Genomic DNA, 26,145 nt, shown 5'->3' with positions numbered 1-26,145 from the left:
TAATGTCAGCTTTATTGTGGAGCATCCTTTAGCTCAGCAATTAAACCTTACAATGAAATATGGGCATTGACACCTTCTGGGTTTTTAGTATCCATGTGGTACACAGCACTGCAGGAGTCGTGTACAAACACACAGGGCATTGTGTATTTTTAATTCAGAATGGCAGACGGATTTTAAAAGGACGTTATATTTCTATGTTGACAGTGCTATGGGCAATTTTAACACTACATTACAGTCAGTTTATACAATTTTGATTTGGCTGACTCAAGGGAGACAGTAATTATTTACTGTCATCCCTCTGATATTGTGCAAAGCAAAAGGTAACAAGACGTTGTGCCCATCCAAGATTAACTGAAATGGACTAGTGAAGCAAAACCAGAATTAAATGTATTTTGTTCTATAAGCTTGAACCCATAAAAGAGTCAGGGCTTGTTTGTGGCTTTATTGTTCCTCAGGTCAAGACGCCTGGCGATCAGCCTGCAAACCAAAAGAAAAATGTAAACAAATAATGTGTTTTCACACAAAAGTGCATTGTTGTTGTTATTTTTATTTTTTATTTTTAACGATTAGTTAATTGCGTACTTTGATTTTGCACGGAGGTAGGGTTAGTCCAGAGCAGTGCTGAAATCATACTCCGCAATCACAAAATTTGTTTCAGGTTTCCTCAATTTCACGTGTAGTTAATGTGAGATCTACTGAAGAATACCTGTCCTCCTGTTTGTCTTATTTTATACTGTGCAGTGACAGCTTGATTTTCCTCAGGAGTGTCCTCTCCTTCCATTTGGGCTGCAGAAAATGAAATATTACTCCCAGCCAGCCAGGGGCTTGTAACACTGGACGTGCTGTTGGTTTATGTCTTTTTGATTATGTACATTTTGTGTTTCTGCTCAGTTATTCGTGTGTCTGTTTGTGTTTGTGTGTGTGTGTGTGTGTGTGTGTGTGTGTGTGTATGGAGAGGCTCCTACTGGTCTCAAATGTTGTGCCCTGTGCCGTCATGCTCCACGTGCTGGTGCGGCGGCCTTTCGTCACCATGACGGAGAACTCGTACAGCGTGTTGGGCTTCAGACCCGTCACCATGTGGTTCAGGCTGGTGGTGTTGGCCATCTGAGGAAAGACAGGCAGACACACAGACAACAACCAATAAATGAGAATTCAGTTTGACTAACAGCATACTACATTGAATGAACACTTATCAAGTCCAAGGAGTCAAAGGTATTTTTAATCCACAATTACGATTATTTTTATGATCTGCTGGTTATTATTAAAACTATTTAAAACTATGATTATTCCATTATCATGACAGTCACCAGCTAATTTTCTCTCAATTGATATGTGGTTTTAATTCTAAAGATAATTACCAGTCTGACTGTTTTACAGGGGGTTAGGATACATTACACACACTGACCAGTGAGTGGAACCAGAACCTTTTATGTTTTGATGCTGTGATGTACTCTATCATGTTTGGTCTGAAATACAGTGCCACGCACAAAGAGGAGTGTAGCCATTACAAATAAGCTGTAAAACCAAACATGGCACAAAATGGTTACACAAAATATAGCACAGCAGGACCATATTTTGCATTTGATTGGAATAACAATCTCTAAATTAAAGTAAGAAAATTAAAAATCTTGAGTTATGTAACCATTTATCTTGATCTCCACCAGCAGAAAGGGAAAGCAGAAGTTATTCAGGTCCACCAGTCTCTAACAGGCCTATCTATAACATTGCGTGCTATAACAAAAGTGCAGTTCTCCGGTGGGGGCTGTCACACAGAGGGCAGTAGGATAAGGAAAAGCAAACACTCTGTTCCTTAGAAACATGGAGGCAGTTTGAGAGCAGTTGTCTCTTCAATAATGTACAAGCTTGTCTGGCTGCGTTCGTTCTAAGAGTAGAGAGGGCATGAGGAAGAGCAGCATTAAGCTGAAGACATTACTGTTGGTTAGACTTGTCTTGACTAACATATATGAAACAGGATGTCTAAGATGTACAGTTTTCAAAGCGCACACTCCACAGTTAAAAAACAAAAATAAACACCAGGAAAGACCTCTCTAACAGACTTGTTAATATACTGGATTTCGTTAATGGGACAGAAACATAATGAGCTGGTGGAGTTCTTTAATTACTGTCACAGTGTGAGAATCAGTTTAAGCATCCGCTCATGGAAGGAGGCTGAGGTGTACTCGCACCATGTGGCTGTGATGTTGCCGATTTGCTTTCTGTTTGTGAATTTGTTGAATTACATCATAATAACAAACCACCTGTCCTGTATTTTCCTTTTGCTTTGCTCTGATTAAGAATTAATAAATCATAAATCTCTTCAGATATTTGGCAGAAAGTGGCAGCTGTGACAAGGCCAACAACTAACAAAAAGCTGAGTGTGAGCATTCTGTACGAGATTCAATTGCTGATTCTGTGTGTGTGTGTGTGTGTGTGTGTATGTCCTCTGAGTTGGCTGTATGGAGAATGCACTGTCAGTTCTACACCCTCTTTTTCTAGTTCTCAGTTTGTCTTGTCCTTGTTGAATAATTAATCAGAAAACGCAGGCCTTTATCTGAGCTCTGCTCGGTCACAGGTTTACACACATGCATACAGCCATGCACAAACACACACACACACACACACACACACACACACACACACACACACACACACACAGTAATCCAATGTTTGGAGATAAGCAATCATCATAATTGATCTGCAGGTCAAGAATCAGAGGCTGAATCCCAAACAGGCTCTGCTCACTGAGACTCCCCACTAATATTTTTACTCTTTTCAATACATTACACTCAGGCACATGACTGCACACACACTGACACTACATCTGCACTGCAACTGTATGACACTGATCACAGCAAATCAATGTAATATTCCACTGCTGTATTTGATCATTTTACTGACTATCTGTTTATTTGGATTTGTGGCTGGCATTTTCTCTGTAACAGCCAGCAATATTTTTACATTAAGCAATTTAGTTCAGAGGAGAAAGTGCATTCGTGCAATCCACTGTTAAAGTACAATGTTTCTTTAATATCACCCTCACTGTTTACTGTTCACTCTTCTATACATGTAGCCATATCACAACTGCTTTTGCCAGCGTATCTCCTACTGCTGCTAGTGTTCAACTGACGAAACACTGAGTTGCTTTTACTGTGAAGCAGCCAACGCAGAAAACGCGATGTGTTTGTCACCACAATCAGCGATGACCGCGATTGCTCATCAAAAATGCATCTACAAAACAAAACCTTTTTTTGGTTGCAGCTGCTCAAAACAACATGACTTTGTTTGGCTGCGCTGTAAACACACACATACACCAGCTGCTCTCTATCTGCTGTATTCCTGATGAAGTAGCTGCTCGACCAGTGTCTAATGTAGTAATAAAGGACACTCTCTATCACTGCTGTTAACCATGGATGTTGCCAAATTAACCAGGATGTAAATCTTAAGGATTATAACTTTAACAGATAATTAAAATACTACTGTACAGTCATCAAAAGGCTGGCATAATTTTAGCATAATTCACTATGGTGACACATTTATGGTTGAATGAAACCATTAAACCTACAGTTACAGACAGAGATGAGCTGACTCAGACAATCTCAGAGCTCTGCCCTCAGACAACCTTTCACAGGAAGGCAAAGGAAGAAACATTTTACCAACTACAAACACAAAGTCTGTTAATATTCAGTTGTTAAATGGCTGAAAGATAAGTTTTTTATATAAATGTTGAGAGGTCTAATGGTGGAGTCCTAAGGAGGAATTACTCGGTTAAAAACATTAGAGTGCAAAGTGACTACTTCACTTCATAGTGCTTTCAAAGTTGGATAAAAATAAATCATTGCTTGGTCATAAATACCAGCATTATTCTGCCACTGTGCTCAGGAACTCCAGTGGGGATACTTTATTCTATATCCTCACATGACGTTACTTTTTATTTTCAGCATGTCAATACATCTCTCTCTGGTGAGTGTGGGCCTGAAGGAATGCACAATGTCCCACTGCACTGGAGTACACAGAAATCGTAGTGTATTAAATGAAGCAATTGTACTGAAGTTTTATCACAGTGAAATGATTTGAGATTTACTTAACTGGATTACACTCGGTTATAAACATGTTAGTTGAGCTCTAAAGTGCTGAGGTAAACAAGAAAAAGGTGCGCGAGATTCAGCAATACCAGGCTTCGACTCATTCTGAGTTTAAAAATTAAACAGGAGGAATCATCCTCAGAGGATTGAGAGCAACATGATGAAATAAGATTTTTTAACCCAATAATTTTACAAATCCACGTCAAACAGGAATCTCTTACCTTCACTTTAGTGTTGGCGGGGATGTTGGTCTTCCATCGCACTGTGTAGTAACGGTTATCTGTGATCTTTTGATTCTTGGGCAGGGAGTTGTCAGCCCAGGTCACCTTGATGGTGTCGTGGCTCAGCACGGAGGCTTGAACGCCCACAGGCGGCATCATGGGAGTGGGGTCTGGTACTGGGGTGTATGGAGCATGGAAGAGTTCGTACAGGTCAACATCGGGGTCTATGGGGTCTGCACGTCAGGCAGTAAACCCGCATGCATGCACACAAATTAAAAATGACCAAAATTAAAACATTAATAGAAGCGTGGCGTGGTGGGTCAGACAGTGACATCAAAACAGGATGCAGGGAGGGAAGAACAGAAGAAAATTAAGGTTAATGCGTTAAAATGAAGGACAACAATGAGGGAGGAGGAAAAAAGATAACGGAAGTGCAACAAGGATGGGATTGGGAAGGGTGAAGAGAAAGAGAGAGAAGATTCTATTAGAAAAACAGACACTGATCTCTACTGTAAGATGAATCTACAGACTTGGTTGCTATATAGAGACTACTGTACAGTATGTGGTGTTCAATCACTAGCTACTGTATCACTACAGAGAGAGAGGAAGAGATACTCTATTCATAAGAAAAGATTTCAGTAAATGGGAAAACTAGAGTGAGAGCAGATACCCACAATCCTACAGCCAACACCTCTGTTGAACTTGTACATTAAAGTGCTGACCCAATCTTTTCAGAAAGAGGCAACACTGAAATGTTTACATTAGAGACCCAGACCCTTTCACAACATTTTAATGCATAGTGGATAAACAAAAGGACACTGAGTGCAGTGTAACAATCCCCCCCTCTGCAAGGTGTGCCATCGACAAGGTGAGCCATGTCCTTGAAAACAGCAAAAGGAATACTGAGGCCTTAGGTAATAGACCCTGCGGGCGGAGAAGTGAAAAGGGTCATGAACAAATAGTGGTTGGATGTGTATGTGCCGAGTGCCGCTTCTGTTCTGAGGCTCAAAGGCGTTCAGTGAAAAGCTTGTGGTGAAAAGCAGAGCTCTCTCTTTCCCACTCTCCACTGATTCTACAGTCACTCTGAATCAGTACTAGATAATGACTAACATGCATCACTCCTATAGCAACTGTACAATCATAATAATTCTCTATCAGATGTAGAACTAATAATCCAGTTTGGTTTGTAACAGCTATACTTTATGCGCATTGCGTGCTGCCGTGCTCCAGTTCGCTCCAAGTGATGTAGCATAATGGCGTCCTGTATGTTGGTTTGTGTCACTTTTTACTGGGATAAAATTGTGATATTGTACATTTTTCAATAAAGAATAAGGTATAATAACCTGATGAAAAGTCTTTAAGTTTTTAGCTAATGCAGTAAAAAAAAAAGAAAAAGAAAATGAGCATACACATTCTGATCTCTGATGGTTAATACATTTCTGTTTTATCAGTGTCTGTATATATAATCATATTCAGCAAGTAAGTACTGAATTCAATTAGTGGTGGTCACCTTTAAGGGCCCCATACAAAACTCAGTCCAGCACCTGAATATGATAAATGGTATTTAGCGTGTTGCGTAACGACAACCTGTTGCTTTATTATCTACTTTTGTAAGAGCGACTGTGTGTGTGTGTGTGTGTGTGTGTGTGTGTGTGCCTGCACGAAGAGCACTTGAGTGTATTTGTTTGTAAGGTCCCTGCCCATTACACCCCATAAAGCCTGGTGAGCATGTGTGTGTGTGTGTGTGTGTGTGTCTGTGTGTGTGTGTCTGTGTCTGTGAGAGAGAAACAGGGGCTCTCCAACAAGCAGCTTCTTGGCAGAATACTGAAGGATAAATGCTTCAAGATGGCCTCCTGGCCACTGGTTTCACTGCTCCTGGTTCTGTCCTCAGTTTAGATGTGATGGAGGAAAAAAAAGCTTTGGTCAGTCACCCATGATGACACTCCTCCTCGACCACTTGTTGGTCCTCTCTTCTCCTCTTCACCTCGCTCCATTTGACACCTCTTTGTACAGAGCTGCCCTCATTATATCCCCAAGACTGAGTCAGAGAGTGTGTGTGTGTGTGTGTGTGTGTGTGTGTGTGTGTGTGTGTGTCTATGTGCATGATGCAGATCCAAGCATTCGTGTGGTTGTGGAGAGGCTCTGAGGTTTTTGGAGTGGCACACAAGCTGCATTTCTTTACCCAGCTTGGAAGAATACAGTCTCCAGTATTCACAAGTAGAATACACTGCTGACTCGCCTTTGTAACATTTTTCAGATGGGGGTTCAATCCCTCATTTCCAGATTTTCAGTTAAGACATCATATTATTTTAACATATTTAACCTAGCACTCTCTCAACCTAAGTTCACCAAGTTTTTCCACAGTTTTTTTTTTCCAAAAGTAAAAGTACTATGTAGGTCAGCTCGTCTTTTTAATCCCGACTTGAACAAACTGGCAGGAAGGGAACGCGCCCCCGAGGATTCAGCAGCAGACGATGGTGGTGGGCTTTGGTTCTGCTTTGAGAGGAAACGTTTGGATCTGACGAAGGGTTGCCAAAGCCACCACAGGGGGTCTGCGTGTGTGCAGCGTTTGTGTGTGCGTGTGCATGAGGATGTGAGGAAGAGAGAGCTTCATAGAGAGATGTGTACAGTATGACAGTGTGCGAGTGTGTGCACGCACTTAGACTGCCACCCCCCCTCGATGCATGTTGACGTGATTCATGTCATCCAGCATCCCACCCCTCTCAAACTTGGCGGTGCAATAATACTGCAGCAGAGACAAACTGGAGTGATCAAGGCTGAGCAGGGAGGTGGGAGGCTGGATGGGAGAGGAGGCGGGTGCAGCCCACATTCTGGGACGCCCCAGGGAGCATGGGCTGGTTGTCTTCTGACACTGTCACATAAACTGTGTGAACTCATCTCATATGCAGTCTAACTGGTGTTTCACACTTTAAGATCATTTGTCAAACAGACTGGATTGGGACTTAAGTCCTACATCTAATTGTTAACAGGGCTGTGATCTGGGGCTTAAAGAATTATGGATTGTGTGGGTGGCAGCCAAACTGGATTGTCCATATTCTCTTGACTAACATAACAAAGCTGTTTCATTCTATTGCACAGAGATGACAAAGATAGCTGAATAACAGGGCCCGTCTGATACTAGGTTTTTGAAGCCAATACTAACATAAAAAAATCTAGAACAAGTACAATTTGGACAACTATGGACAAATGACTGAATGACTTTTTGTCTTGTTTATATATCATGGTCTCATAATGTAATGTTTTTGGAAAATTTTAATAAAACATTCTGGATCATAAAGTTGAACATTTTGCAACTGAAAAGTAAACTTTCTCTGGTGGACAAATTGTAATGGTGACAGTTTATAAATCGCCTCAAACATACAATACTTACAGCATTATTGTGCAATTTCTTGTTGCATCTTGGACAAAAATATCAGCCATACCACTGTTATCAGTTCGGCTCTGCTTTGTGTTGCATGAAATATTGAAGCCAGGCTGAGCGAGCCTGAAGAAGCTAAAGGCAAAATGTGCTGTAGCTCCTAATAAAGTCACAGTGAAGTCATTTCAGTGCACGGTGGTTAATTTTGATCTTCACTTAAGATGTTTCTGTGACAACCAGCACCTGATCGCTCATACTGGCTGTGCATGGGGAGCTCTGTTCACTGTACATAAAATATTCTTTTGTCTGATGAAATGCTGCTTGTTCTGTCTAATAAAGTTCAGCAGGTATAATCCAATATGGAGATACTCTCTGCCTTTCCTTCACTAACTCTACTATCATGCATCTGGCCTAGATATAAAAAACAAAACCATCCCTCTGAATCCAGTATATTCTCCAATAATAACATCTGGCCATACTTTTTAGGTAGGATATCTGCTCCATTAACATATGAGGAGCTTGTCTTTTGTGTGTTAATATCAGGACAACTGGTAATCTAGGGGCAAATTTAGAAAATTTTAAATGAGACTTGAGGAAGAAAGTTAATTAGAGCAGTGAGACACCCCGATGGCACATTATCTCCTCGGTAATTTGAAGTCCAGACACAATCTGTCTGATAACGATCTCAGGTTAGAGAGAGTGAAGATGAATGTCAGTCGAAGTCTTTTGTTTTTTGGGTGAGTGACTACAGCTTTACATCGTGAATACTGTATATCCCATAATACTGTGTGTGTCTCTGGTGTGTGTGAGATATAGAGAACACAGTTAATGGGATTTAAGCTTCTGCCATAGATGGACTTTCTAAATGAAACAACTGGATTCTTCATTTGCAGTGTGTCAAAATGGAAGAGAGACACTATATTTTGAGGTGATCAGGGAACAGATTTATGTGTTGATTTAGATGTAGTCCATACCTGACTGCGGTCTGGTGATGGCGCTCTCATACACAGGAATCCCTTCACCAACGTTATTGAAGGCCTTCAATGTGATCACATAGTGAGAGCTGGGGTCTGAGAGATTAAGAGAAAGAGAGAGGTAAAGACAGGAGCAGCGAGAGAGATGGGAAGAGCATGATAAATTGATGCAGCCATCTAATCAAGCCAAAACTCTAGAGACTCTCGACTCATAATTGCAATATTAGAGTGAGTATTTGAATACAATCATTTCTCTTACTCCGATTGTAATGAAGACTTCAATTATGCATATTTAGATATTTTGCAACAATTCCACCCCAAATCTTTCCATTTCCTAAGATTAGTTTTTAAAAAAAAACTCATAATCCACTTCCAGACCCCCTTCTGAGACTTTGATTACTGGTAGTTATTGGTGGTGATTAATTATGACATTAATAAAAACCACAGGCAGAGTATGACCTATGTAATGGACATGGCAGAACAAGAACAGATTTTCCCATAGAACAAAATCTATAATTGCGTGTCTTGCTTTTCAACAGAGCGAGATCACTGCCTATTACTGAAATATGCTGCTTTCTTTAGCTTTATTAGGAAACTGCTTCATCTAGCTCCTCCATAATTATAAAGTCAGTACTGAACACGATTTGTCAGTCCCTGAAGGTTTGGACGGATCCTATGCAGAAAAATGACACCCATGCAAAAGCTCGACCCAGCACAACATTTCAGTGAGGTAAAATTTTATGTTATTTCCTTTGGTTTGATGACAGCAAGTATGAGAATCACCAAAACAAATTTGCTTTATTCAAATATTATGACCTTTAATTACTGTGTCCCCATTAGGCCAATCTGTGTAATTAGTGGCTCAGGCTTGCAGTGGAGAAGATCTCATTAATTCTCGAAATACTCACTATGTTGTACAAAAGAATCGCTTCATAACATTTGTGTGTGTGTTTGCTCATAAGTAATTAAAATGTTTTTATAACTGTTTAACAGTTTTGACTGGTGAATTAAGTGCCAAGTTAGATACATCACATTCATATTATGAGGTGAGTCAACTGCTGTAATGTTTTAAATGAAGACAATATGCATGAGTACCACAAGTTACATCAGTGTCTGACTACTGGTATTTGGCAGATCACCTCAGATCCTCCAATATAATTATGTGTGTGAAAAAAAAAAGTCAATATTTAGTGAAAACAGAAGTCAAGCGATTCAGACAGAGGGAAACAAAATGAATCAACAACAGTGGTTTGTTCTTACCAAGGCTCTCAATAGTGTAGTAGCGCTGCTTGTAGTCGACTTTGATGGTCTGAGCATGGGGACTGCCGATTCCATAGCCAATGGTGTAACCACGCACCACAATGTCCTGGTTCTCTGGCGGCGTCCAGCTCACCACGATACTGTTGATCAGCGGCCGGACATGGAGAGAACTGGGCTGGTCTGGTACACGTGATTCTGGTGAGGGCAAATGTGAGGTGAAACTCCAGCGAGACAATCAGCTGATTAAATGCTGGTTTAGTCTGTATGAACTAAGTAGAGCGGGTGTTTTTTTTTGTTTTGTTTTTTTTACCGTCCAGGTCACTCTCAAAGGTCTCCGCCGTGGTCCACTCTGTGGCTGGCCCTGTGCCGTTCACCGTCATAGCTGAAACCCGGAAGGAGTACTCTGTCCCACGCTCCAGACCTGGACAAGCAACAGAAGCAGGTCAGGTCAGATTCAAAACTTGGGTATTTACACTGAGCTACAGCTGAACTGAATCTGAAACAGCAACTAAAGTACTTTCATTATAACTTCACATTCTTTCTCAGGCCTTTTATTTAATAATTTAGTGGTTGCTCTCCACTTGGCTGGTCAATTGGGGTTTCAAGTCATAGACGCAATAAATATTTTGAAAGCAGCACAAATATTTTAAACAGAAACCCAATACCTCTCAGCGCGCTTTAAGGAGAAAATCCATAGGTCTGCCATGGGGAGGATCAAGCGAAGGTTTCTGTGGTGCAATTAACTCTTTTTTCCACTCGATACCATGGAAACCAATGAGATTTATTTTTCACCTTTGGTAAAAATGTATTTGCCATGAAGAAGAGTTGTGCAATGGCAGCTAGCACAAAAAGTGTAACACTAAGGGGCTAAGGAGAGTATAAAAAAAAACTTTTGAATACGGAGTTCGTTCATATTTCAAAGATATGGCTCCTTCAGAAAGAGCCGTTGCACCGCTGGGTGCCGGCTTTGGTATTCAGAACAGTGGGGAATGCCTGCTGACAAATGATGTGTTGCTGTATTAATTTGCTGTAAAATTTTTCATCATCATCATATTGTCCCATTTGCACGCTACATGCTAATCCTGTAGTCTTTTCTCTCTGTACCCACTATTCTGGGCCACCCTTGGGGGTAGCTTCTGAAGACTGCCTAACCATCCATGCCTCCGAGGCTACAACATCTCCTTCTAAACGCTTTTGAACCAACAAACACCCCTCTGTTTCACCCCCCAGAATGTTCTCAAAAATCAACTTTTAAGTGTATATTCTCTTTGATGCAGCACACAGCATGAGGCCGGGCCACTTGAAAGCTGCTGAGACAACATCTAATATTAATCACGATTGCTGTGTGTCTCTGGTGATATTGTACATATTTTGGTGGCAGCAGTGGGTAATGTTAGGGTACAATAAGGCATGTAAATCCACCTCAGATATTGACGCAATAAACAGACCCACAGCCAGACTTACTCTAAACAATAACTCAAACACATCTTCAATCTCAATCTCAAGATTTTAAATATTGCAGCATGTCAGAGACTGCTGACAGTATCTAAGATACATCCAGCCGAGATAAAATAGGAGTCTGATAGCATAAAATTTTAATCTAGATTAATCTAAAGCATCAATAGGGAATATAAAGGTTTGTAGTGCCCTAACAGAAAATAAAAATAAAAGTTTTCTTCCTGGATCTGCCATTTTAAAATCATATCGCATTAATAGAAGAGCTAGAGACTGTCTATGGGCTTGAATGTAACACTGCAGCACACAGACTGTGTTTTGAGTCGAGGGCACAGTTTTATTAGTTGCCATCACTATTCCTGAAGCCCTGTTCACACTTGGCATCAAAACACACCCTAAGTGATCCAAGTGGACAGCTCTAAACTCAAGTGTGAACACACAACGAGACGTATTGAGGACACAGTGTCAGACAGTCAATCAGGCCACATTTAGAGGAAGAAGCCAGGGATACTTTTGTCATACTGCTAGGATGACTGTTCAATTCTTTCTCTTCATTTCTCTGATTTGTCACTTTTCCTCTTATGCAAACAGTGAGAATATTCATTTTCTCTATCCATAGGCTGAATACATTATGAATATTTTCTGTTATTTTTGGCAGCAACCGAGGTTTAACATCCATCCTTCAAAACCATTATCTTTATCCACTTATCTCATGCAGGGTTGCAAGAGACTGGAGTCCGTCCGAGCTAAGATTGGTTGAGGTCCACACTCTATCACGGGGAGTAAAACTTTACCCACAGACAAAACCAAATATGAATAGCAAAGTAAAATTCGACCACAAATGTTGGCTCGAGAAACATTTTAAATGAACTGCGGTCCATCTCTGCTGGACCTAGACACAAACTGAATGTGACTGGATGCCAGGTTTGAACACTACTGCTCTATAGCTTCTCTCCACTTACTCATACACTAATGCAACTCAGCTGGTAGATTAAAGTTTACCAAAGAAGCTAAATAAAGCTCAACGTCACCAAATTAATCATGGAATATAGTGTACATCTCAAACTGATGATACAGCAGGTAGACTAGGTAGGTAGAGTTATTCCGAAACTCGCTATTAAAGCTGCTGGATCACTGCCCATTACCATCAATGAGCTTGTTAAGCTGGGTGCCTCCGGTGGTCTCGGCTGCCTCGCTCCTCCTGGATCCTTTCCGGTATCGGATCTTGTAGCCTGTGATCTCTCCGTTCTGGGCATTGAGAGGAGGTGGCTGCCAGCGAAGCATGATGCTCTGAGAGGTGAAAATCAGGGCATGAGTCAGATCAAATAAAACATCATGTTTAGCACACATGGGACCATCTGCTCCTGAGGCCCGCAAATAATACATACAAAGATGACCTCGTGGTTTAGCAGGTAGCATCACACGTTCCTTCATACCTTGGTGCGGGCCTTCGTGTTAATGCAACTCTGAAGGTTTACCGATCTGTTTGCCAGAAACAGATCGGTAAACGTCTCCTGACAGTGGTGCAAATGGCAGGGCCCCACAAAAACAAACACCCCTCTGAGCATGGGTGACGCAGTGCAGATTGGTGCATTAAGAAGAAATAAACATATTAATAATAGAAGAATGTCCTGATGAGTGGGGTGTGAACATGTGCACATGCTGATGTGTGTGTATATGTGTTCAGATTAACCCTGCAGAGACACTGAGGCAGAGAGATGAATGCAGGACCTTCGCTGGCAGGCCCGCGCTGCACTGTTGTGGGATTCAAGCATCTGAGTTTTTGTCTATGTGTTTAAAGATAGGTGGGGGGTAGCTCAGCGTGGGAGAAGAGTTAATTAACGCTTCCCCACTGTCACACTGATGCACAAAAGCCCGATTACATGTACAGGGCACACACACGCTCCTCCCCAGCCGAGCCGAGGGAATTGCACAAATTAAATTTGTGTTAAGTGTGTTCAATTATTTCCATTTTTTCTTATTACACTATCGGCCTCAACTTGTTATGCATGTTGCTTTTCCACCCTTCTTTTCCCTCATCACGAAAAACCTGTTTAATTGACTTTTGGAAAATCACAAGGGAAGGTGAGAAGGCAGATGCCAAAAGGGAAAAAAAGGTGCCAAATAAGATCACAAAAACATGATGTTCAAGTTGCCTTGCAGGTAAAAGATGTGAGGTTCTGCTTGACAAGACCCAAAGAGCAGACTGAATATGAAATGCATGCTAATTATATTTCTTTCCAGTTCCATTTGGCCGGGCACATCAAACAGCTAATTGCATAAATGCTTTGTATCTATATACTTGCAGCAGAATTATTGACTTAACGGCTGTTTGCATTCAGGATTAAACACAATGACAACAAAGACAAAAAAATGAGATGACTAATTTTAATAATGTTTAGGAATAAAGGATGCCAGATGTTTGTTTCACAGTTTTAAATGGGTTTGTCTGGGTTTAATTGGTGAGGGACAGCTGGATGTACACTATCCATTTAGAAAACAATCCTGTCCTTTCCACAGAGTGAGCCCTCTTCATTTCACTCTTAACATTAGCATGAGAGTTTTTTTTTTCTCTCCACAAATCTCAGCTGAGTATCCCACAGCATGGGTGGCCGGTTCTCACTCAAGCTGGGAGTGTGTGATAGGATTGTCTATCAGTTTTTTTCTTTCTAGCTCGGCTCTGACAGTTCTCTCTCTCACTCTGCATCGACCAGCAAAGGGCTAAAAAAAAAAGAAAAAAAAAGCCGGCTGCTGTTTTTATAGTCTGCGCGCACCCTGAGGTTTTTGTGTATCTTCTTCTCTTTGGCGCTCTCTGTTTACACTTGCTGTCTCACATGTTTTTGAGTGAGAAACATCTGTTGTAAAATTGAATCCATCATTTGGGTGGAAATATACAATAAATAGGCCTACAGCTCTCCGTTTGAAGATCAAATGGCTGAAAAGACAGGCAGCCGAGGCCTGTTTCCTGTTTAATCAGAAGCCTGTTGTGAAGCCTGCATCCACCTCAGCATCCTTATCGAGTCAAGAGCTACAGTATGTTTAACTGTAATAAATCTGACAACAACAACACTTAAAAAGAGTGTGAGACACCAGCAGTTGGCACCTGGCTGTGAAAAATATGACAGAATTATCCCCAATCTGAGAAGACATTAAATCTAGATTAAAGAAATCTCACTTTCAAAAACTTGAATCTATCGTGAATTTATTTTATTTATCCTGTCACCTAGAAAACACAATAACAAACAGGGTGAAATGACTGATTGTTTTGGCATTTGATAGCTAATTTCCTTGAGCTTTTATCTCAAGGTAAGTGTTTAATTGTCAGAACTTAATTACATGTTGAAACATGGCAATTTAAATTCTGTTGAAACAACAGTTATAACTTCACGTCCAAAAAAATTTCACTTTTCAAAGCAGATGGATTTCTGCACTTCTTTTGACCTGCCAATCACCAAATCAATCCCCCCTCAGACACACTGACTGTTAGCTTAACTCCCTGAGTAACATTTTTAGCATGCCGGTATCTCTTGGGCTTATATTTTTTCGTATCCATTTAGATTTGAGCTTCGGGCTTCTTTTTCCAGAGCCTGCACAGATGGAGAGTAATACAGAGGATAAAACCTTCTGACAGGCAAGTCTCCTGCCGATGAGTGGATCGATGAGGGTTCACACACCCTCTTAACCAGCTGGGGCTCCAGGCCTCTGACGCAGCTAATCACACAGAGAGACAACAGTGTTCTGGCCTGCAGGCTATGGATCCGTTCAACTGTTTGAGCGTGCGTGTGTGTGTGTGTGTGTGTGTGTGTGTGTGTGTTAGTGTATTTGGTGAAGCGGCCACGTACACTGTACACCAAACAGTCAGTTTAGGCACATTTGTTGTTTTTATGGTGCATCTGAGAAAGTGTGAGCAACAAACGTGAAGGTTTTAAGTCCTCAATAAAGCAAAACAGAAAAATCCTGACTAGACACAGGTCCTTCAAAATGGAGGCATCATGTTCAGTTAAGACAATTAAACCTTACCTTTGAGTTCTGGACCTCCAGAGTGAGGTTCTGAGGAGGGGCACTTGGTACTGCGAATCAAAAGAAAATAGATAATGGATTCAGCATAAAGCAAAACAGAACGCAGACATGTCGACAGAAAAAGACATGGCAACTATTTTGACATCCAGTTGACTGCTTGTCATCTTTCAAGAAAAAATACTAGACATTCCCTACTTTTGAGGGTATTTGCTGCTTTTCATTATCATATGTAATAGTAAACTGAGTATTTCATGTTTTGAATATAGACAAATGGTTATCATCACCCTGTCTCTAGGAAACTTTGATATAACATCATATAGACCAAATGACTAATCAACTGATTGTGAAAAATATCAGCAACTTAAGCAATGAATCGCTAGTTGCCTTAATCTACTGCAAACTATGAGTTAGACATGTTAAAAAATCATCCCGTCAGATCTATATTTACAGTATACTGTACATGACACACATACACACACGTGCTGAATGAATTAGAAGGTGTCATAAATTAAAAGCAATCCTGGCTGATTTTCTCTTCATCAATCGACTGACCGTCAGACAGGGTGCGAACGACGACGTCCTCGGTGGAGACGCCTGGCCCGTGCTTGTTGTTGGCCACCACACGGAAACTGTATTCTGTGTTCTTCTTCAGCCCAGTCATGGTGTAGGACTGACCATCTATGTCAACGTCCTGAAAGAGGAGAAGAGGAAGAAGAGAAACATTTACATTTAATCTTAAGCAGAATTGTGTGACTACAAATATCAGTTCATGTCTTCAACCAGTATTCAGAATGGCTTTTTGCTTTTCATCTGACCTGGAAAATAAGTGACAATTCATTATGTAAAGACAAGATGAAAACAGAACAAAAAATATTAAGCTTAAGTGAATAAAGTGAGTGTTTTATTCTTAAAAATATTATCTGCAAAAGAAGATAAAACATACTTTTCTCTGTATGTATTTCACTACTGACAGAATGTTTGATAAATGCAGATATAATGCATGTAATATTAGCATTCGTTCATGCTCAATACTGGAAGGAACATGTTGTAAATAAGAAGTTCCTAGAGATTTACAACCCAAGCAATCTCTCATGTATGGCGACGCCTGCTTTCATCATTTCATCACACAAACATTTCAGCTTGCAATTCCATGTAAAAATGTCATCTTCCACTGAGACACAAATTATGCCTTCTGTGATTACGACTTTTTGCTTTACAAATTGGGCACGCCGACACATGCCCAATAACTTCAAGTCAATTTGCATTCAGCTCTTTGCTTGTGACATTTTGAGTAAAAAGAGGAGAAATCTAATCTTGCTTCCAGAGCGGACCAAATCACAACCTCTGAACTTGGGTCAGATGATCGCCTGTGACCACATCACCATTGAAGAGGCATCATATGCTTCTCTTGACTCTCCCACTTGTCCTTTAATATTTCATGTCCCTACAGCACTGTGTCTTTCTAACTTCATCTCCGTTCTGTCCCTTTCCTTCACCTCTTCTTTCTCTTTTCATCTCACCTCATCTCTGGCTCTCTTCTCCAGGGAGCTGAGGCATCATTACTCAGTGCGCTGGCTGACGTTTCATCCATTATCATATTAAAGGCTTTTTAATGCCTCACTGGCTTGCGCACTGCTACTGCTGGGGCTGACTCAATATCTAAGCAGCTAGATTTCACTCTTGTGACAGAGTTAGACCTGGAGAGAAGAACCAGCTGAATCATATCAGTTTTCTTTTCTCGCACAATTGTGTGTTTTTGTGTGAGAGGCAGGATCATGAGTGTAGCCAAAAAGCAGTACAAAGAGACTTTTGGCAAATCACTAGGAACTGACTTATATACTTATTATCTAATGAGCCCTGCATAGTCAAGTGTCAGCTACATACAGTGCCTCTCCTTTGTGAGTAGTGACATGAAGACATAAGCTGCATGTTCATGTATTTCAAGTGACTTAAATAATATGTAATCATTAATAAAATGAAGGCAAAACACATAAGATATGATTGTAATTCAGGAAATGTCTGAAGGCTGCCTTAGTACCATCATTTAATCTCTTCTTTTTAAAAAATATGTGTTAATCTAAAAGCATATCCAGGTTTGTTTTATTTCACTGGGTATCTGTTTTTGTCTTTTTTTTATCCAGCTCATTGCTTCTTTACTTTACTTTTATTATTAAAAAAAATATATGTTGTTCTAAGTGAAGTACTTTGTAACTTCATTTTAAAGGGGCTATATGTACATATATATAAGTATACTCTGCCGTTGATGGTGGTGGTAATGGTCACTTGCCAAGAGCTTCAGCCATTGTTGCTTACAATACAAAAGGTTAGAATATACCCTCTGAGCAGTGCTATTTCCTCAGGGCAGTCTGGATGCTACAGTGAATCACTATCAGGAAGTGAGAGGATGGGCTGACTGGGCTAGGACTAGCTGGTTAGCATACTAACTTCAGCAGAAGAAAAGATGCAATAGAACTAGAAGCAAAACACTGATGTTGCTTTCTGCTCCTGGAGACAGCTCTTAGCAAGTCAAAGAGTGAAGTTTGATGCTGAATGTTTCTTCTAGGCTGGTAAGTAAACAGATGCTAATGCTAATGTTAGTTATGCAGAGATGGCAAAACTTACAAATAGCTCTGTTAAAAGCTGATCTACAATTAAAGATAAAAGATTAAAAAAACAAGATGATTGTGTTGGGACTTGACGGTCAGATTAGGAAAAAACCTTGCTCTTTCATTCTGGAGCAGCTGACAAAACCTGAAAAAGTGATGTCATATCATCTACTTCTGATCTTGATGGTGTGGATTTTTCTGTTAACAGATGAATAAAGCAGAAAGACTGAGAACATCCTACATCTAGATCGTACCTGTTCATTGCCAACGCTTTTGTCTGTGTAGTACAACTTGTAGGTAACGATCTCTCCATTGCCAGTGAGAGGTTTGTCCCAGCTCAGAGAGACAGAGGTTGGCGTGTTCGACACTGCCTGCAGGTTAGGAGCAGGGCCGGGCACTTGGACTGAAAAAAAAAGGAAGAAGCAGAAGAGAAATTAGTAAACCATCAAATCTGACAACGTGTGATGCATTGTGTTACAACCGGAAGACAGGAATTCGATTATGCAGTGTCCAGTGATTGCTGCCAAAAACATATTCTTGGCCTCTTCAAAGCCTCACTTCCTTGTGTTTGCACCACTTGCTACAGCTCCCCTGAGACCAATCTGTCCCCTCTGGACTGGGCTGCAAGCCATGTTGATTTTCTTGTTATTCTCTTGACAAACAAACTGAAGGTGTGCCTCAACAACAACAACAACGACAAAAACCTTCAATGTGCATCTTGCATTTCACTGACATTTGCCTTTATCTTATATTCATTGCGGCTGACAGTTTATTTCATTGTGTCTGGTTGGTGGAGATAGGGGGCAGGATTAGACAGAGAGTGCATTACAATGTGTCTGTGTATCAGCTTTATACTACGGTTGTTAGGCTCTAACTCTATTTTATGTAAGATAAACAGAAAAGGGCAGAGATGTCCATCTTGAATGTTTGGCAAAAGGGTATAATATCTAAAATTAAATGCTTATATAAATAGAGGTAGTCTACCTGCAAACTTGGCACTGTGTTTGGAAGAAGATGAAATCCTTTAAACTTTAAGACCTAACAGCTTATAAAAACTTAAATGAAAACATGAACATAAATGTACATATATGAGTTCATGTGAGCTTGTCGGATTACTTTATATCCCTGAGAGCAGCAACTACAGATATGTAGAGCTGTAATTCCTGCTGTTCATCCAAAGCAAATGTAAACACACTCAAAGCTGGCAGTCAGCAGTTAACTTCTAAAGGTAAATATTTCATTTCATATTCAATGTTCTACAGGTCAGAGCTAACATAATAAAATATGCATCACTGCCCTAATAATTCAGTAAGTATATGGACAGTGAAATTTCTTGTTGTGTCTGTACTGTGGCACATTGGATTTAAAATGAAAGAGTGGCTATGAGGTTAAAGTGGTGGCTGTCAGACACAGATATGTGTCTGTGCTTCACATATCTTGTAAGCTTTAGCTGCAGGTGTTCCTGACAGAACAGAGAAGCTCCCATTTGTCAGTGTGTGTGGATGTTTAGAGGTGTATGTTTGAGCTTGTGCGTGTGTGTGTGTGTGTGTATGTGTGTGTATACAGGTGTATTAAGTCAGTCTCTGAGGAGAAGTGATACAGGTCAGTGTTGTGTGCACATTCCCTGGCACTAAGATGCAGGTCAACAGTTTAAGCTCCAATTCGTAGCGTGTTCTTACACTAAAAGTACACACACAGGACAGAGATATACTGCACAGGTACAGCCCGCCCTCGCTCCTATCCCCATGGGTGGCTTGGTGCCTGCTGGCAGGCATTAAGGTGTACTGTGTGTGTGTGTGTGTGTGTGTTTGTGTGCACGTATATGTGTGTCATTCTGTCCGCCCTCCATTCCAAGGACACGGGTAAAGAAACGGCGGCTGACCTAGAAACTGACAGTGACTGAGCTGTAGCTGAGCTAGGAGGTGAGGGACATCCACCCTGACAGTGTGCTGGGAAATCCCCTTCACACCACTTTCAAAAATGGGTGAAACTGAGAGATTTGGAGGAGAAGCTGTGGAGAGCTTGCACACCCAAACACAAAGAGAAAAGAAGAAGAGACCCACTTTATCCCCTCTCTCTCTCTCTCTGCTCTCGATAATTTTCATGTGTCCTCCAGGCAAAATACTGTCAGGAGCTCCTGTATCACACCTCTGTGCAGACTTGGTGATGGGAATATTTCAGAAAGAATCTGGAAAACTAATTTCAAACATTCCTCACTGAAGTAGGCACGGTTTAAAGAAGCAAACACACAAAACACACACAGAAGGCTTATAGAAGTAGCTTATAACAAGAAAACACTGCCTTTCTCTGGTGTGCTGTTGGGTGGTCTGCCCTAACACACAGCACTAAATAGCCTCCTCTATGTGTGTGTGTGTGTGTGTTTTTTGGGGGGGTGGGTCTCTGTTTGAAGTGAGCGTATGCTGTGTGTGAGTGAATATTTGTTTGTGCGAATGTTTATTTGCACATTTGTGTGCTCCTTTTGAGTGCATCCTGTTTGCCTCAGCGTGCCAGTTTGAGCACATTTCCAACAAACTGGCTGGAGTTCGCGTCCAGTGTTTGTGTGTCCTGTTGACTGTGCACATACAACTGAGCATCTGTGTGCCTTTACCTTCGGCCTGGGTGGCCACTTTGAGCGCTGCAGAGCTCTCTCCCTGGCCATTGCTGTTGTGGGCCACAACCCTGAAGCGATATTTGGTGTCTGGCATGAGATTCTGGATGGTGACCTGCATCTCCCCTGGACGGCTGGTGTTCACTACTCGCTCCCTGATGTGGACACACACAGACAAGCAACAGAACATTTAAGTCTCATTTAAGTGTCTCATATTTGTTGAATTTAGGTTTGTGGAAATCAAAGTTATAAAATAAATTGTAAATTGTACAGTTCTTGTAATATCTTGGTGGCTGACATACAGTAATTGTGTATATTTGGCCAGCTGTATTATGCCTTATTAATAAATCTTTTAATTATCTTTTTGATTTACTGATTAATCTTTCAGTGTATAGAAGGTCATGAAATCATGGTCATGTGTTTTGTTCAGTCTGACATGTTCAAACTGCTTGTTTTGTCCATCAACAATAAAAACTCAAATGTATTCAACTTACAATGACTGAACAGAAAAGTGGCAAAACTTCATATTTGTGAAGGTGGAACAAGTAAACATCTGCCATTATTAGTTGATAAAAGTCTCAGATTACTCATTTTATAGTCAATCAACTGATCAGTTAATCAACAAATTGAGATGAGCGTATTAGCACTAATCTGTCTACAGCAAGAACAGGATAGTCGGTTTCAGACAAAGCAATGAATGAACACCTACACTCATTTGTGTGCATAGTGTAAGTGCACTTTGCCTTTGCACATACAGTAGAGTAATGTCTGCATTTGCACATCCGGCTGCAGCACAGAGTAAAAAACCTCTGAGCTGTTGTGGAAAATCCTATCAGCTTCTTGAATTTCCCTCTCAGTCATATATAGTAAATCCTCTACACAAAAAAATGGGAAGAATTTATCAAAGGGCTATTTGATAAAACAAAATTACAGTGTTTGAACTGAATTTTTTTGTTTATACTTTAATGTTAAAAAGGTAATCCTTTAGGGGAGGAAGTTTGTTTTTAATTAATGAACACTTACCGCTACGATAACTGCTTTAACTGCTTTAATTAGATATTTTCAGAGCTGGTCTGAGACTTCTGTACAGGAATGTATGTATATTAGTACCCTGCTGACGCCAGCAGAACTGTGTGTATTAGTATCCTCTTGGCAGTACTAAAACATAATGTGTGTACTACCTGCTAGTGCCGTCCTGGCTGTAGAAAACGGAGTAAGTTAACTCGTCTCCGTGCGGTTCAGCCGGTGGGCGCCAGGTCAGCTTGATGAAGCGGGTGGAAACCAGCGAAGCCACGACGTCTCGGGGGGCGGAGGGGGTGGGCCCTGCTGGACTGGCTACACCTCCGGAGCCTGGCGTTACATGGTCAGTAGTGTTAGGAGTCAGTGAAGGGGGAGGGAAGGAGGGCAGGGCTACGTCTTTGGGTTGGGAGGAGGGAGGGAAGGTGAGGAGGGAGGGATGATGGGATGGGGCGTAGGGAGATGGGTTGGGGTGGGGTGGGGTGGGGGCAGGAAACAGCGGGAGTGTTTGGGGTGGGGGGAGGGAGAAATATCGCGCAGAGGCGTCCGAAAGGAACAGGTCGAGGAGAGGTAAGGAGTGGAAATGGAAATGACAGTGAAACGAAAGAAAGGAAGGAAACAAAAAAAAGAAGAAAAAACAAAATAACAACAACGTAACAAAAAAAGACTTTTGGCGTGACAAGGAACCACAGAAATAAAACACTTCTACTACACTCACAAAGCTTGACAAATAAAAGCACAATACAAGGGGGACTACACATGCAAGTCTACACACAGCTCTCTAATGTCAGGGTAGTGGGAGCAGAACAAAGCGTCATACATTTAATATTCATAGACGGTATTCCTGCCAATCATTTATGTTTCAAAATGATTGGTTTGCATTTTTTGTGGCATTCTTTATTAACTAAACACTGGATAGCATTCAATGGCAAACAGAGGTAGACATTGTTTTGACAGAGACAAAGCCACCATAGCTTCCCTCAAATGCACACAAGAAAACCGTCTATGTGTTCATGTAATTTAATAGATTTATTTAAGACAATATAACAACTGAGGACTACCCCCACTGTACCCCCCCACCCCCCAAAAAAAGCTGATTCTGGTGTCTAGATTCTCTCAACACTCCAGATTAAACACGTTTGCTGTCACATTCCACAGCCTAGCCACAGAAATGTTTGTGATTTCATTTTGGTGTTTTTTTTTTTTTTTTTTTTCCTTTTTGGAGGAACAATCTGCGGTTAGAGTCAGCAAGATCTGCTTTCCATTTGCCTGGCAAGTGGGCAAAACAAAACCATATGGAAAGAATGTCAGTCTCTATGACATTTCCATTTGTTTGTAGGACAGGGAAATTGACTGGAAGGCAAAACTGAAATGCAGGAAAGGAGCGTGGCAAGTGTAGAGTGCAAACGGTGGATTATTACTGGAGAAATTGCGTTGAAATGCAAAACAGCCACTGGCGTATTTATCTGTCGTGGCATGTGGACTAACCGCTGCTTTGGCTTTCAGTACCCGTTTACATTTCAAATTCCCAGAGTTCACTGACTTTTGTGATTGCAGTGATCCAAAGAGTACCCTGGTATTTATATTTCAAAGAATTACACAATCCTCACACACTTTCCCGGACATGAACACTCACTGTTTCACTCACATACACGCACAATAACCCTGACCTCCTGCATCTGCACAAACCCTTGGCAAGGTTTAGCTGCAGCTCCACATCTGTAGCACTGTTGACTGAGTACGCTCAGCACACCATTGGACAGTGATTTTGTTGGATCTGTACTTTCTACAGCTCATTTAAAATAAAACAATTACTATGGAGGTGCTGTGGGAATTGTAGCTCCTGTCCCCCAATTTGATAACACAGAGAACAAGTCATCATATAAAATATTCAGTTGTAAAACTTTGTATCTAGATATAGCTTCAGCTCACAGACATCAGCAGACACTTTGAATCTCCACTAGCACTGCAGGGTTCCCCTTTTCTTGCTTGTCTCAGGTATCAGGTGACAAATGGTCAAGATTATTCCAGTGTTTGGTCCAAATAAGACCCATTCATTGCCCTGCCTGTATGTTTAGGATCACTGATCAAAAGTTCTGGGGAAAGCTGGGGATGTCAATACCCTCAAAGAGCCTTAAAGCTGGAAGTCAGCGCTTTAACCTCAAAGCCACCACTTCATTTCAAACCCAGTCGCCTGGAATAGAGCGAGTGATGATGAAAAACACATTGTCCTAATTCATTCCAACTGCACTGTAAATTACCAGATGCGAAACAATTATCCTCGTTTACACAGCTACACACATGCACGCACGCACATCAGAAAAAAAAAAAGCACAACTCTGGTGTCTCACATGCACTGGTGATGGGGTTATCACAACATCAACAACCATAACCAGGCTCACGGGATAAACAAAAGCTTGAAGCCTGTTTGTTGATGAGGAAGCACATCCTGCAGGGCTAAAATGTGAACACGCAAGACAACACAATCCAAGCAACACAGGGGACACAGCAGTTATTACTGTCACAAATTAGTATTTACCCTGACAGTGGAGACAAAGGTCCACTCATAATAAATCCACAAAAAACTACATACCGTGCAACAGTGCTGGGATTTGGACAAAGACAGAAATACTAATTATAATACTGGGAACTGTTTACAGATGAGGGGGGGCAAAAAGAAATAGAGAGCTAGCCAAAACATCTGAGGGCATCCAGCTTCTTAACCTTGGATTAAGAAGCCGCAACCAACTAACTAACTAACTAACTGTTACATCTATAACCAAAGGCATCTGGTTGGTAGAGTTTGTGGTAGCAGCAGCACACAGCCTGGGAGGAAGCACTACCCAGGAGGCTGCATTCAGACCTTCATGTGAAAAGTCTCTGATCGAGCAAGGCTTGCATGGTGGCTCATATGTATATATGAGAGGAGAGCTGGAATCAATTAAAAGCTCCTCTGACAGCACTAAACAAACTGTCAGAAGAGACAGAATGAATCAGTTTTGACAAATCAGCCAAATAATTAATTTAAATACTCGGCAGAAAATCAGTTAATGTCCCTCTGTCTCTAGTTATGAGTATTAAAAGCCATAGGGAGGGTTTGAAGGGCTCTACTTGACAACCTTTATCTGTGCTCCTGCTCACAAATAAAATATGAAGTATCACCATTAGTCTAACGTTAAGAAGGACTGACAGTAATCGGCAGACAGATTTCCCTGCAAAGCCCATTTTTGTCCTTTTAAATGAGCAAACATTTGGAAAGACAAAAGTAGGACAGGATCTCAAATGTCCAAAATATGTTTTACGTTAGTCTGTTTTGCATTGTCTGAAGTTGAGCCACTGCTTGTTAATTGAGATAGGCCAATGCTGGTGTGGAGCTCAGAACAAAGGATAAGAGGATGGCTTTCTATCCTTTTTGAAGCAATAAGGACTACTACACTTTAGTAACAAGTAATCCCGAAATCAGTGTCAGGTTAGACAAAGACATACAGTAAAGCCTGCTGAGAAATGCACTGTAGGCAAGGGAGGGGATATAAAACCATTAGTTTCCATCCACATACACCTTGTCAGCTGTAGGTAATTGACATGCCGGGCAGTTTTCAGCGTCCCTCTGACAATCTGTCTTGTACATGCATGCCTAGGATTGTTACAGTAAGGAGGTGTCAGCCTCCCACTGCCACTGCCAAGCTCTGTTCATAGCTGATTAATAGTGTCATTAGTCTTTGCGCCAGAGTTAATGAATGGCTGGCATTAGGGCTTAACGAGGAAGGTTACTCTAGATCTGCATAATAAATCAGGGTAACGAATACACAAAACAGTTGGGACAAAGACACACGTAGCAAAGAATCCATCTTAATATTCGGTGGAACTAAAAGCCATTTCTGAAATTAAAATAATTGGACTGGTGTTAAGGTTTTGATTAAAGCCTCATAACTTAAACCTTTATCTTGTGTTGCTAACTCTATAATCCTTTGCTGCGGTCCCCTGTGAGCGCAGCTGGAAAGTTACGCCAAGGAGTTTTTTCATCATCTGGTCTGAGTCCACAGATAAGACAACCTCACTGGCTCAGACTACGCAACTCCACCAAGAGAGCATAAATCTACTGGATGCAAATATCTGCCAAAAGCACCCACAGCTCTGTAACTACAGATAGCTCTTTCAGAGAGAATTCAGAGGGGCCATGCCAGGCTCTCGCAAAAATGGATTTTCTCAGGACTAGCTTCCATGTCTAATGTGGTTCAGTAATGATGACTGCATAAAAGACAGATCCAGCACAATGCTAATGGTCCATTACTGAGTCACTACTTTTATCTGCCATAGAAAAGAAGAATGAACAGAGCAAGAACAAACAATGTCCTCTGAAAGCATGAAACAGAGCCTTCAGAAAACCAGCACAAAGCAGACCTTCAATCAAAACTGGTAATCTTTGTCATGTTTCATACAAGCACTCAGCGGTCACATGATGAGAAAATGTATGAGTATAAACTGAACAGTTCATCTCTGGGCTTGTTCACAAGGGTGATTAC

The 26,145-nt window shown here is 41.1% G+C and overlaps 1 protein-coding gene across 10 annotated transcripts in view; it reads right to left on the bottom strand.

Moving 5' to 3' along the window:
• The window catches only part of neo1a (neogenin 1a), a 148,300-nt gene that overhangs the window by 9,241 nt on the left and 112,914 nt on the right, over window positions 1-26,145 (bottom strand). For 7 of the 10 annotated variants that reach the window (XM_018683456.2, XM_018683447.2, XM_018683448.2 and 4 more), the window contains exons 8-18: window positions 21,787-22,021; window positions 20,606-20,760; window positions 18,252-18,400; window positions 15,944-16,082; window positions 15,392-15,441; window positions 12,517-12,661; window positions 10,227-10,337; window positions 9,917-10,111; window positions 8,657-8,752; window positions 4,304-4,536; window positions 966-1,104 (exon numbers count right to left, since the gene is read on the bottom strand). In XM_018683456.2, coding sequence (XP_018538972.1) covers window positions 966-1,104; window positions 4,304-4,536; window positions 8,657-8,752; window positions 9,917-10,111; window positions 10,227-10,337; window positions 12,517-12,661; window positions 15,392-15,441; window positions 15,944-16,082; window positions 18,252-18,400; window positions 20,606-20,760; window positions 21,787-22,021 — 1,647 coding nt within the window. The remainder of the gene's footprint in view (window positions 1-965; window positions 1,105-4,303; window positions 4,537-8,656; window positions 8,753-9,916; window positions 10,112-10,226; window positions 10,338-12,516; window positions 12,662-15,391; window positions 15,442-15,943; window positions 16,083-18,251; window positions 18,401-20,605; window positions 20,761-21,786; window positions 22,022-26,145) is intronic. The other 3 variants (XM_018683451.2, XM_018683457.2, XM_018683454.2) reach the window with 2 other exon arrangements.

The sequence above is a fragment of the Lates calcarifer genome, linkage group LG2, assembly GCF_001640805.2.
Source record: "Lates calcarifer isolate ASB-BC8 linkage group LG2, TLL_Latcal_v3, whole genome shotgun sequence".
NCBI classification, from domain to species: Eukaryota; Metazoa; Chordata; class Actinopteri; family Centropomidae; genus Lates; species Lates calcarifer.
Note: the sequence above shows the minus strand (reverse complement) of the source record. Positions and strands in the feature narration are given on the sequence as shown.